Source organism: Lissotriton helveticus, chromosome 1_1 (genome assembly GCF_964261635.1).
Source record: "Lissotriton helveticus chromosome 1_1, aLisHel1.1, whole genome shotgun sequence".
Lineage (NCBI taxonomy): Eukaryota > Metazoa > Chordata > Amphibia > Caudata > Salamandridae > Lissotriton > Lissotriton helveticus.
The window spans coordinates 312,450,661-312,465,075 of record NC_136057.1 but is presented as its reverse complement, the minus strand read 5'-3'; the positions used below and the strand labels follow the sequence as shown (position 1 = coordinate 312,465,075).

General features: G+C 41.6%; 1 protein-coding gene across 1 annotated transcript in view; it reads left to right on the top strand.

The window, feature by feature from the left end:
• Positions 1-8,168: 8,168 nt before the first annotated feature.
• Positions 8,169-14,415, top strand: part of SLC13A4 (solute carrier family 13 member 4) — a 242,910-nt gene continuing 236,663 nt past the window's right edge. The window contains exons 1-3 of the mRNA XM_078647303.1: positions 8,169-8,180; positions 9,019-9,147; positions 10,706-10,842. Of these exons, the coding sequence (XP_078503429.1) occupies positions 8,169-8,180; positions 9,019-9,147; positions 10,706-10,842 (278 nt within the window). The remainder of the gene's footprint in view (positions 8,181-9,018; positions 9,148-10,705; positions 10,843-14,415) is intronic.

The following is a 14,415-nucleotide window of genomic DNA, read 5'->3' as shown; positions in this document are numbered from 1 at the left end:
TGACCAAGAGATCAATTTCACGATCCATTTGCGGCCACCTAAATGATTCACGCACCCTGTGCTTTGTCAATGTAGCACCTAAATGTCCTTCATGCACTTTTGCCAGTATAATGCGTCTCAACTCCATTGGAGGTATCAATTTGTCTCCTCTTAAGAACAACCCATCTTCAATGGGTAATCCTCCGACACTTTAAAAAATGGTTCCAAATTCAAATCCAGTGACTTCTTCTAAGCCACCCTGCTCTAACATGTTCCATTACCTCTTTTGGTACCACGTCATTCATCAATTCCTCCATGAACTGACTGACACTTTCCACTTCCATGGCTGAAATCAAACAACATTCATCTTTAATCTCGCCTGTCACATCCTCTTTCCCAACAATAGAATTTCTTGACAAATAATCGTCCCTCACATTGCTCCCTTCAGAAATGTGAACTTCAAAATTGAATTGAAGTAATCTGGCTGCAAATCTTGCAATCCTGGGAGTTCCACTTTTCCAATTGGTTCCATTCAAAATAGAAACTAACGGTTTGTGATCCATTTGCAACGCAAAATGTCTCACCCAGAGATAGCACTTACATTTTTCTATGGCCCGCCAGCAAGCCAAGAGTTCCTTTTCTATCACAGAATAGCGGACCTCTGCATCTCTGAGAACTCTAGATGAAAACCCAATAGTGTTTTCTATGTCACCAGATTTCTGTGTCAAGACAGCACCAACACCAAACTTGTTCGCATCCACAGTCATCCAACATGTAAGGTCATGATCATATGGCTTGAGCGCACTCACAGTGATCAACTGCTGTTTGATATCAGCAAAAGCAGCCACACACTTATCATTCCATTGAAGTTCCATCCTGTCCTTCAACAAATTTGAAATAATCCTAAACTCGGAGGCAAAATCCGGTATGAACCTTGAGTAGAATTCACAATGACCCAAAATGGATTTCACCTCTGCTTTATCGACTGGGGGAGGTTCTTCCAGAATAGCATCGACCAATCTTGGTTTGGGACGGACACCCTCCTCAGAAACTATGCTTCCTAGATAGTCCACTGAAGGCTTTACAAATTGTTATTTTTCCCTCTTGAGAACAAAACCCGCTTTATCAAGAGCCATAAGTACTTGCCCTAAAATGTGGTAATGCTCATTGCGAGAATTTGCATGGATCAATACATCATCCTGAAAAACAGAGACCTTGCTAAGCCCCTTTAGTAATTCAGACATCAGCCTCTGGAATACGAAGGCTGCTGATGCCAGGCCGAACAGCATGCGGCAGTACTGAAAAGTCCCTAAAGGGGAAACAAACGCTGTCAAATGACATGATTCATGCACCAATTCAACTTGATGATGGGCAGATGCTAAATCAAATTTGGTGAAGAACTTAGCCCCAGAAATTGTTGACAACATTTCACTGATCTTGGGCAATGTACCAATATCTCTTCATGAAGAGCCCTAAGATCCACACAAACTCTCAACTCACCATTCTTCTTATTGGCCACTACCCGAGGTGAAAGCCACAATGAGAACTCAACAGGCTCAATTATTCCTTTCATTTGTAAATCCTCCAATTCCTTTTCTAACCCACCACATACACTGAAAGGGACACCCCTCAACTTATGCTTCACAGGTATAGCATTTATCTTTGTCTTTATTTTGTGTTGAAATCCTACTATTTTCCCAAGTTCACCAGAAAATACTCTAGGAAATGTATTCAACAAGTCCTCAATGTCATTAGAATCTCTGATCACTGTGACCTGTTCCTTTGTACCTAGGAACAGAATCATATCAAACAATCCTTGCTGGAACCATCCTAAGATGTCCAACCCCTTTACAGCAACATTAATGTTTCCAAAAATGCATCTCCCTTCAAACACCATGGTTTCCTAAAAAAAAAACTGAAGATCGATTTTTCTACCCTCGTAAGAAAATGGAGATCTATCAGGCAGAGACAATGACTGTCCCATCCAATTCTGTTGGAAAAGCTGTTGAGCGATCATCGTGATTCTAGCTCCAGAATCCACCAAAAGATAAAGTTGTTTTTCTCCCACTTGCACATAGACATACGGGTCGACACACATTTCCTGCTCAACACTGTCCCTATTGTTATGGCCCACCATCAAAACCATATCTTGGACTTCACCCATTAAATTATCGATATTAATCTCACAACCATAACTCACAGCTGAGATTCTTCTTCCTTTGCGCCTCACACTTTGACACACTTTGGCAAAATGGCCAATTTTTTCACAAAGATCTACATTTAATATTTGTAGCTAGACACGCCCTACTCCACTTTTGATGTGGTGGATTTCCACACCTAAAACACATGTTACTTTGTTTGAAAAATGAATTCTGCTGTGCAGGATTAGAAGGTGACGATGCCGATGCAGCAGCAACTTTAATCATTTTTCCTTTGTCATCCTTGAAGTGCACTGTATTAACTTGTTCAACAGCTTTGCCCCCCAGTTCCCTAGAGGACTTGATTGATGTCTCAATGCTCTTAGCACTCCTGATGGTATCAGCCAAAGAAGGATTCACAAACGATAGTAACTCCTTCTGCTTTTTCCGTAGTGTGAACCAGACTGTGGGTTCTTTTCCTTGAGGGTACACTAATACAGCTCATCGCCATGTGTAATAAGTGGCAAACAACGTCATCACAAATATTTATTAAGTGAAGCTCAAACAGTACCCTTGACCACACCAGGCAAGAATAGATCAAACAACAGTCACTTTCTCTAACTCGTGGTTACAGTGTTCCAGAGCAGAATGCACAAGTAAAAAGATTGTTCATCAAACTGTGCGCACATAAGTAAGAGAAGACAATACTACATGATGGTTTTGTGTTACTTCACACATGACTGAGTATTTTGCTGGCTCTGGTACCTCTGCAAATTCAATGGTTCTCTGTAGTAACCAACAAAGAATAACACCAAAGACTTATTAAGTGTGTAAAACTTATTCACACATCAGAGCTCAGCAGCCCACCAACTATACACCAGATGAAGCAAATTCTCAACTGGTTCAGGATTCAAAGGACAACAATCCAATAACACATAAAGGACACTGTTTATATACAAACTCCCCCCAACTCTGAGTCAAACTGGAATCGGCGCTGCCTGACTTCAAAATGGCACCTGCGGAGGTCATAGTGCTATGTTACCAAGGTGAAGTATCGCCGCTTTTTCGGCGAATTGTGCAGAGAAAGCGGCGATACTTCTAGCGCCCTATTAACAAGGGCATGCAAACGCCTGCCTCAAGCCCACTTTGCATGTCAGCTAGAAACATCGCTAATGACATGCAAAGTGGGCGTTCCCACGTCCAACCACATGTAAAATGTGGTTGGAGGTGGTAACACCCTATTACCAAGGCAGGCGTTGGGAGAAGGAGACCTGCGATAAACTCGTTTATCACAGGTCTCCCAATGCCTGCTCTGATCAGGTGTTAGGTATTGATTACATGGGGGTGTGGATAATAAAGCTGAATCCACCCCTCATATTATCAAGGCACACATTAGCGCGTGACAACAATGCTTGTTTTCACGCGCTAATGTTCCCTATCGCCGGATTTAATATCGCCTACGTGTTGCGCGTTGATAATGACGCGCTAAGACGGTGATAAAATCCGGCGATAGGAAAATGTGCGATGTGCGTTTTTTAACGCACATCTTGGTAATATGGCCCATAATGCCTCGTGATAACTCCGTGCTGTTAAATATTGCAGGGATTTGTTAGCATGAGCTGAAAGACATTTTGTATTTCTGGCAGCCATCTTGTTTGCCATGTGCTGCCACGTGCTCGCCATGTGCTCTGTCCTCCCTCAGTGTTGACTGCTCTTGTAATCTGCCTAGACACTAACTATATTTAGCATCTTCCACCTTCGCACATGCTCAGAAGGGCCTAGCGAGTAGAATGCACCTGCTTCTCTAGTATAACTGTCAGGGTATTTTTGCTGCTGTATGGAGAAGTACCTCTCCTCCCACTTTTTTGAGCAAGCAGATCTTGCATGCCCATCTTAGGCATTTTGCATGCTTACATGAGCCAGGACTGCCCCTTGGTCTTATGCTGACTATGTAACCCTAAGCATATATAAGGCCCCTGTTTTCTGTACTCCTTATACTGCCTCATTCAGTTGCTAAGGCTTCTATGTGAGTAGTCTCCCTCATCCGAGGTGAAAAAATGAATTCTTTTTATATTTCAGCTTCTGTGCCAATTTCTTCTTTGTTGGTTTAAAAGGACCAAGTATCAGTGGGACCCCTGAGAAGGTTTCTATTTTCTACAGGGCCATCTCAAACAACCAGTCCCTCACCAGGGTATCCCTTCCTATGCTGCGTAATACAACCATCCGGCTTGCCCTCCTAAAAGCGCTGGAGCGCATTGCTAATTCGTTTACTTGCACGGCTAGCTCGAGCCGTGGGGAGGGGCTCCGCTTCATTAAACGTTCAGAAATGCTGCGCTAAGGAAGACTGAGGCGAGATGACATCGTTTTGCCTGGCAGCGCGACATTCTTGAAAAAGGTGCAACTTCGTAGCCCACCCCCCATTCCCTACTAAAGGATGAAACAAAGGATTTAATAATATTCACGGAGACATGCCACCTACTTAAGGGAAATAATCAACTCACCCAAAGGACTTCAGTAACCAGCATCCCTGGGGACTTTACCTTGTTAACCACACCCACTTAGGGCGTACATGATTCAAATAAACTGCATTTGAACCACAAAGGTGAGAAAGGTGTGCATCTGTGTTTGTCCATGAGGAGGGGGCGTTCTAGCCCCGAAACGCGTCAGAATCTTTTAACAGTTGGAGGGAGGCGATGAACTTGCTCAGGTGCTAATTGCAAGCCGGTTGTATGCCGCAGTGAGCCCTCCTAAAAGCGCTGGAGCGCATTGCTAATTCATATATATATATATGTAAATATGTATTATATAATTGTCCAAGTCTAATTGCTGTTAACATGTAATTCTGTGTGAATTTACTATTTGTATATATAGAACTCTAACCACTAGTATATGTAGTAGACCTTTGTACTTACTACCATTCCTATGTAATTTTAGAGTTTTTCTGTTTGTATCTCTTCCTTGAGTGACTTTACAACTTGTACATGTGTAATTTTTTCATGTTTTCATCTCTTCCTTGGGTGACTTTACACCTGGTACATTTGCAATTTTTTATTGTTTTCTGTTTGTATCTCTCATGCAACTCATGTAATCCAAAGTCCTTATGTAACGCAACTGGTTCTTTTGTAAAGCGTTCTCACACTTTCGGGTAATGTTTGTGCTATATAAAACCCCATTAAATAAATAAATAAATAAAACCTCATTATGATCCCACGCTAGCACTAGAACTACACATACAGTATACAGTAAAGGAGTGAGGTGGGAAGATACTACAGTCTGGCTGCCTTGATAGACTGCTGTAGGGTATTGAAAGCAGCTGATGGGTCCAGCAGAATCAATAAAACTGATAACCTTTCATCTATAATATTTCATAATTTATTCGGAATCTTTAAAAATTTGATCTGTGTTCCTCACCTTAAGCAAGACCACCATCTACCTAGTCCATAAAGTTCTTCCAAATTAAAGTTCATAAGCTGGTAACTCTGACAGCTGATTGTGCTTAAGTCATGCCCACTTTTCAAAGGAAATGATCTGTTGTAAATAATAATATATCTCCAGATCCCACCTTTAGGTAATCCATGTAGACATGTTTTTGTAGTACTGTTATTCATCAGTATATTATTTGCTTTGCTCTGACTGCGGGCTGGATTCCATCTGGTGTGATGGAATGTTGTGCATTCTGGGGTCCTCTGGGTAGGGGATGGGCAGAAGAACCTGGCCTTAACATTAATAAACTAACATACAGCTTATGATAGGATATGTAGTCTGATGTCTAATGTATATTACTTCTAACGTTGTGTATATGTTTATTAAACGCAAAGAAACTCTGTCTGTTTATGTACCAGCAAATTGGATCAAATTCTTCTTAAATGCAACGTTTACCATCAGTTCAAAACTGTTTCTTTAAAGATTCTGTAGTAAAAAGATGGGGTGCAAGGGAGAAGCAGGCAGGAATACAAAGGGGTTCAGAAAGAAGGAAGTGCATTTCAATGTAGAGTCAAGAGTTAAAAGGCTTCAAGTGGAAATTGCCATACAAGGCTTCAGTTAGAACCCTGCCAAAAGTAGTGGAAGCTCGTAGTAGGGCCAAACAGGTGGAGTACTTTTGATACAATGTTGCTATGTGGCTAAAAATGTGCCCATCCTTTCCTAAAGACTTCCTGGGCATATCAATAAGTTTAATAATCAAGCACAAAGACTGTTACTGCCACTGCAGTACATGCTTTAGATAAAAATGCTTTGGCAAGGCCAATAGGTATGGGTTTAATGAGCTAATGCATGCACCATTTACACATTTGAGGGAGTCGGATGGAAGAAGTCAGCAAAGAGGACGGTGAGGGCTACAGCTATACTAGTCCCTTCATGTAGTACAATGCAAGCACTCGAGTAAAGGCAGAGTGTAATACCAAGCAGTCAATAATATACGTAAGAGGTGAATCCTCCACTAGGTTGAGCCAAGGTGAGATTGTCAAAGTCTCAAACCAATGACTAAAAGATGCTGGTTTAAGAATGCCAGTGGTTGAAATGGGAGGATCTAAAGCCCACTCTATGTATATTGTTAGCAATAGGTCTGCTTGAGCTAACAATACAAATAAATAAACCCTTTAACTCAGATAAAGCAGCGTCTTCACCAAAGCAAATATTCTTGGTACTTAAGGGTAACTAGACAACTAGAGTGTCCAAGCATCCTCCATTTGACACATATGATAAACTTGGGATGTACATCTTACCTTAGCTGGTAATTTCTTGACTTAAGCTGTCCATCAATGCTTTACAAAGATCACTCTGACACTGCATAGTATACAGAACTTTGACGGCTTGTTGCGGCCAGCCAGATTGAGGCCCACATGAACGTAATGTATATCTTGGACCTCTTAAGACAGGCACTCTCCCTTCTGAAAGATCTTCATGCTTCAGCCCTCACCTCATGTTTACATTCTATTGAAGCTGGCTTATTGCAACTACCTTTATTTGGGTCCTTCAGTTTATGCTCTACTGAAACTACAGAGTATACAGAATGCGGCTGTGAACTTAATTTGCCACTTGAAAATGTCAGACCATGTCAGAACATATCTCCCAAACAGAGGTTTACACTGGCTACTAGAGGATTCAATTAAAATGCATCTGCTTACGGCATAAATAATTTTACCAGGCACCAGACTGGCCAGGACTGGCCAAACTTTTCTGCCCTTGTACTGCGGCCAGGGACTTCTGCCCTATTATAGGTTTGGGATGAAGGAAACATGGTTATGCTGGAAGACATTATTCTAAGTTCATGGGCTGTTACATTTGAAACGCATTAACAGCCTAGCTGAGTTTTGTTTATTTATTTATAGCTGTTTTAATATTTATTTTTATTTTAGAAGTTTTGTATAGTGCTGACACGACCCAAAGGGTATCAGAGTTCCTTTCAGGGAGGGTAAGGGAGTTCGGTTGAGGATCGGATCATCAACAGAATTTGCGGCAGTGGCGACTGTCAATTAGTAGGGGATTCAGAGTAAATGTAGTGTGGTTATTGTCCAGAGGGATTGAGATGACGGTTGAGGAGAAATTCTTTTAGTTGTCTCTTGAAGCTCGTGAAGGAGGGGTTAGTTCTGATATGAATTGGAAGAGAGTTCCAGATTTTGGGGGCATTGCCTGAGAAAGAGCGAGAGAGTGCTTTAAGTTTATGTCTTTTGAATGGGATTAGAAGGAGCGTATTGGAGCTTTTTAGATTTCTTGATTATCCTGCTTTAGTGAGTTTGGCTGCAAGGTAATATGGGTTGCCAGTGTGAAGGGCTTTATGTGTGAGACAGCCGTTTTGGAACAGCAGCGTGCTTTAATTGGTAGCCATTTTAAGTTTTGCAACACGGGGGTGATGTTGTTGTGTGTCTTAGATCCTGTGACCATTCTTGCTGCTGAATTTAGGATGGCTCTCAAGGGGGCTAGGTGTGTTTTAGCTGCCACAGTTAGTGTGACATTTCCATAGTTTAGCCTGGACAGAACTAGAGCTTGTGTTGCAATTTTTGTAGGTCATTGAAGGATTGAAAAGGCTTAATTTTGTTGAGGAGCGAAAACATGACCATAATGGTATTAGAGTGCTGTACATAGAGAGAGAGCTGATAATAGTTATGTTACAGTAAAACAACTTTCACTTATGATACGCTGTGCAAAGTTTTCGGAGGGCAGGTTGCAGAGCAATAGAATACAATATACAATAGAGTGAGTTACCGTTTCCAAAGATTTCTCTTACGACACATTTTTCTAGTAGTAAGGCTTTTACTTCGTTTTTGAAGAACCTGAGAGGTGAAATTGTTCTTGTTGACGGTGGTAGGGCAGTCCAAATTTTGGGAGCTTTCCTGTGAAAGTGCGTCTGTGCATTTTCCATTTTTTGAAACTGCTTGGTTACAGTGTCAGGGATTTAGCACTTCTCAAATCCCTTCCACCTCCTGATACCTTGATTCTATTTGCCAAGTATTTAGGACCAGAATTGTGGAGAGCTTTGTGTGTTATGCAAGCCACCTTCAGTTCTATCCTAGCTTCAACTGGTAGCCAGTTGAGGGCTCTGAGTGAAGGGGAAATGCGATCTTAGTGGCGTGTACCTGTTGCCTATGGCTTTTATAAAGGGACTGAAGGCCTTACTAGTTTGTTAAGATATGATTATGGGTGGTCCAGATGCCCTGTCAGCCAATTTTCTAAGTGCCAAGAAGTCTGTTCTGGTATATGTTGCACTATAGAAAACCAACGAAATCATAGCCAATTCTAGATGAATTTTGAGGTTTCTCAAATACATCTGACTATCTCATGTCTGCATGCTGGCAGAAAATTGTTTGCTTTGTATACTGGTAGTAAAAGGGTGGTTGGCAAAGAAAAAAGCTGAAGTAAATATGTTTCTTCTTCCCCTTCCTGTGTTCTTTCTCTCGTCCAGGAAACCTCATGTGCCTATGTGCTGATCGTCACAGCCGTATACTGGGTCTCAGAAGCGGTTCCACTCGGAGCAGCCGCCCTCGTTCCTGCTTTTCTCTACCCACTGTTTGGAGTCCTGAAGTCCAGCGAGGTCAGATATCATCTGGTATTTAGCTTTGTAAATTACCACCTGCAGAGTCCCAGATGGGAGCAGAGAAGTCTATGCTAGGCTTCGGTTAGTGTTTACCAATTAGGTAGGTTCTATTCCTCTCCATTAATGTTAGGCAGGGGGAGAGGCAGATCCACTCTGTATTAATGATGCATAAGAAGAGAGGCCCTCTAAGGGCATATTTACAAGGAGCTAGAACCACTGCAGCATAATTGTTTTTTTAAATAGCAGTAGCGCAATCAGTGCTCCGCACTGCTCCATCTTTACAAACTGACGCATTGGGCCCAACGCGTCAGTTTGCAGAGGCCTTCGTCACATTATACCTGCAGCAGGTTTAATGTATGCAGGGTAGGCTTTCCCACATTAAAAGCCATGTACAACTGACTCTGTGAAATGTACAACTTTTCAAACCAGGCGTAAGGTTTGAAGCAGGGCTTTTAACATAGGACTAGCCTCTGTGTTCTGATGCATTGCTTAAGTTGTGTCAGTCTTATAACCAACTCCAGCGATGTGTCACTTTAGCAGCAAAAAATGCATCATAATTTCTGATGCATCTGTGAATCCTTGCGTCATGGATTGTAAATACAGTGCACCCATGGCGTTGTTAGGGCATTTGCAGCAGGCGCTACAGATCTGACACATCAATGCTGATGCGCTAGTTCTTGTATATATGCCCCGAAGTTCTAACACTAGATCGGGCTGTGTTAATGTCATACATGAGGGGCTCAGTCAGTTTTTGAGAATTGGTTGTGTGGTGCTAATGCCTGTGAATAAAAAGGTTTTATTGAGGCAAAGTGAATGTCTTTGGTAGTCTCTGTTCAAAAGCAGTTCATCTTCAATCAGAGGAATTGTCGATTCCTAAGCGGGACGGAATTGGATTTGGGGCGTGGTTTAGACAATAGCAGTAATGGGGCATCTGCCAAAAATCTATTAATGTGCAGCCACCCTCCTCTGCACCCCCATCTGATTTGAAGGATGTAGGAAGGTGATACTATCTATCTAACTGTCATGAGGAAAATTGTTCTGGCAGCTTGGACACCACTGGAAAGAGTGGTGGGCTGACCACCCAATTTAGAGTGGTCACCCATCACAATTTGCAGCAGTAGTCATTATTTGCAGAACAGCAAAGCAGGCCAGTGCAGTTTTCCTCAGGGAGCCCTGAAATGTTTTGATGTATGGAAAAACAGCATTTGAGAGACGTCATCAATGTAGATATTGGAAATGCTCCCTTAACCTGGAACATTTCCAGTACTAACATTGCCACCATAATACAGTGGACATTCAGTGAGAGACATATTTCTTGAAAGCTGTTCTCTCCATATATGCACATATATTTCCCTCCAGGTGACCCTCAGCATACAAGCCTTTACCTGAAGAGCGTAGCCTATCTGCAGCCCCTGTGGCAGAGTTGGTGGAATGTGTGCAGCCCTACTGGAGCTTCTGGCATGTGTTTGAGTATGAGAATAGATGGTTGGTATAGGTTGTAGACCCACAGTATGCAGTCTATTGACAGAAGATAAACAGTCTGTTTTCTTTGCAGGTTGCCGCAGAGTATGTTAAGAACACCACGTTACTACTCATGGGGGTCATCTGTGTTGCGGCCACTGTGGAAAAGTGGAACCTGCATAAGAGAATCGCCCTGCGAATGGTCATGATTTCAGGAGCCAAGCCCGGCATGTACGTAGAGTATACTCCTTATGTCCTTAATTTGTCTTCTGAATGCGAGAGTAAAATCACTAAAAGCCTATGGAGTCTATTTCAGACTACTCTGCCTTGAAGAGTTGCAGACTCAATGCGTCTGCAGATAAGACGTTCCAGAACTATAAATAAATCCTCTCAGTTCATTTAGATAAAAAGAAGAACCCTGGTAAGTGTAAAAAGTAAAGAAAATATATCTACTTTGTACAGCCTTTGTTTGGTGAATAGAACAGCACAAAAAATACTAGAATCAAGGGAAAATACAGAAAGGCTTTCTACATGAGGACTAGCAAAATTGTCTGACATCTTGTTGAATTTGTGTTGTACACAACCCTGATGACTGATCCAATGGTTGGAAAGAAGCTGTTTGCCCAGGTACAGATTTTACTGAAAGGAATGGATGTGAGAAGAGGGAGTTGGCATATCATGGATTTAAGTCACTAAGGAAAAAGAAAGGTACATTTCTACCTAATTCAAGTAACTCATGTTAAAAATGGTAGCCCTTGAAGACCACTTGATACAGCTCTTTTAATACTTCCGTCCTTTAATGAACCCCTCTGTGGTAGCCTCAACAGTAATGGAACAGCCTCACTTTGAACTGCTAAAGCCAACTTACCCTATGAGCCCATGGCCACAAAAAGAGATGTGAAAGCATAGAGAATCATTTTTGTGATGAATGAAAAGTGAATGTAAGGGCCTTAACTCAGACCGTACCTGTCAGCTGTGGGGCTAAAATGCAAGAATAGGGGATGAACATTTGTGGGAACCCATACGAGAACAGCACCTGGGAAACGCAACATCAAATTGGAAGTTATATCTTCCCATTTTTCTAATTGCCTGGAGCAGGAATTAATGCCCGTGGAGCTCAGTCACTGGATGTGGGATTCTAGTAGACAGAAGGAATCTAGAATGGCAGATAGGGCCTGCATGATACATTTAGCTGCTTCACCCACAACTTCTTATTTACACTGTGGGTGCAGACACAATCACCGTTTGTTTAGTGATTATCAATGAAAGCTTATACAGTCAGTCTGGAGAACCAAACCTACGTTTCACATACCACAGCAGTCTTAAGACCATTGACTATCTTGACCTCACATAGAGATCAATGACAATAAACTCTAAACCAAATTATTATTTAACAAATCCCGCTGAGAAGAATACTTTGGTAGAATACTGGAGTTATCATCCCATAGCCTTTGGAGATGGCCTCCCTTATGAGCAATTGCAACGGCTACAGAACAAATTTAAGGATGACTTGTTAAAGCGGCAAATACCATTTTGCTTGGTAATCCTCAAGGGAAAGTCTCTTAGTAGCGAAGACCCAATAGCCTTTTAACAAGATTACATGTGTTACCAATTTTTATCCATTTTGCAATAGGATTGCTAAGAGAATCTAAAAGCATTAGAATGTATTATGTTCAGGCCATATCACCGTGGATACCCTATTATTCTTCTTCAAATGTGGCTGTAACATTGACATCCACTTAGTGAGAGCCTGCAAGTTCCCATCTAATGTCAACCTCATCTGTGGGATCTTACACCTATAACTGGCCACCATAAATGTGGCTTGTAATTTCACCTCCGGTACTAATGTTCTTCACCACCACATAAAACATGACCTAATTTTTTTTCCAATTGTAACTCCAATCAACGCGTTTTACTGCTCGATAAATCCATGCATTCTTCTGTACATTGGACAGACTTAGCAAAATGTAAAGTCAGGGATTAGACAACATCAAAATAGGATCAGAAGTAAGGTCCAAATGCCCCTCTTGTAGACCGCTATACCTCTGCTAATCACATCAACAATTATACCTATTGGCAAGTGATCTATTTTGTGGAAACACCACCAAGAGATGGCGATCTGGAAGCCATGCATACCAGATTGGAATACACATGGAATGTTTGCTGAGATTTCATCAGTAATGGTCTTAAACAACCCTGAAGAATGGAATGGCATTTTATGCATTTTATCCACAAGACTTTGTACTGAATTGTGTTACTCTATACTGCAAATGCTTGTTGATCAGTGCTGATGCCCATAATATGAGTTACAACTGTATTATTCCCCTTTCACTATGTCCAAATATGTCTTAAACTAAGTCAATATCCAGTAAGCTTAAGTAGAATGGGGCCATAACTTTGAATCAATGTACTGTTGATGTTGCCTTCACAATTATTACTGTGATTTGATTTTTACAAATCTTTTTTACCCAGTTAGGTATAAGGTAGAATACTGATTAGTGCAAATATTATGCATCCTTGTTGCAACTGTATGTTTAGATCGTTCTCACTTGACGATTAATTACAGCTTGCTGATTGATACCAAGCTCTGGATCGCTACTTGTGCTGTCACCACCTTTGAGCTCTACTAAATCATTGTACTTGAAGAAGTCACTCATGCCCTCATGACCTAGCCACACATTCTAACGGATTTGACTCCGCAGGCACGTGTATCCTTGTCTTCCATGCCACTTTGGTTCTTTCAGTCAGTTTAGTCCATGAGCGCCTCACATTTGCTGTAGAATAACTCCACCGGGGATGTATATTTTTTTCTCCATGATTTTTTTAACTTTAGATTTTAGGCCGCCCGCTGATACCTCAGTGGACCCCTTGTCATCTCATTGGCCCCCAGTTTGATACACTGCTGTACTGGACTCTTGGCCTTGATTACGCCAGATCCTTATCTCAATTGAATCAGATCTTACCATTTATAAGGATCGTCGGTCGACTGGACCTTTTTATCTGCTTAAAAGTGTAAAGGGGAGAAATCCAATACAATCACCTTCATCAATAAGGCTCATCAAATTTAGACTCGAAAAGATCACTGACTCCGACTTACAATTTAAGGGTTTTATTACAAAGCCAAAAATAACTGGACATACAAGCACCTCATAACGAGGTTGAAAAAAAACATAGGTACTAGCACAAAGCTTGTTCTACGAATTAACCTAATGCGATGCAAGGTAAATAGGATAAGCAATTCCAGAAAGATTAAACAAGCGACAATTGATCCAATGTCCAAATTAGTCTTCATCAGATTACAGAAAAGAAAAGTTAATTTGTTAATTCTGTCCCTACTCTAACTCTAATATGACATCCCTACATACATTCTTCAGGCAAAGTTGAGAAAAGGTGTCAGCTTGTGAAGACTTCCTAAGAAGTGCATTCACATTGAAATGAGTCAAACTATCTAAGTCTTCATTTCTAGAATCGATCCCTTCTCTTACCCTCCTAATGACTCTGCCTCATCTGCCTCTCCTACCCTCATCTGCTTCTCCTCCCTCGGGGCACTGTCCCTAATACAAAATGCACAACTCCTAAAACACGCCCTAACACACCTCCTCTGGATGCACATCTTCGGCAGGGGAATTTTCACAACTTGTGCTTCGTCCAAGAACGGTTGAGCTGTCCTTGGGTCCCAAGCTTCTCCAGCAAGGTTTCTCATTATCACATTCCACTGCTACTTTGTAACAGGTCTCCTCCATACCTAACTCCTAAAACAAAGAGCATCAGTCTAGCTAACGAGGAAAATGTCCTTGCACCTGC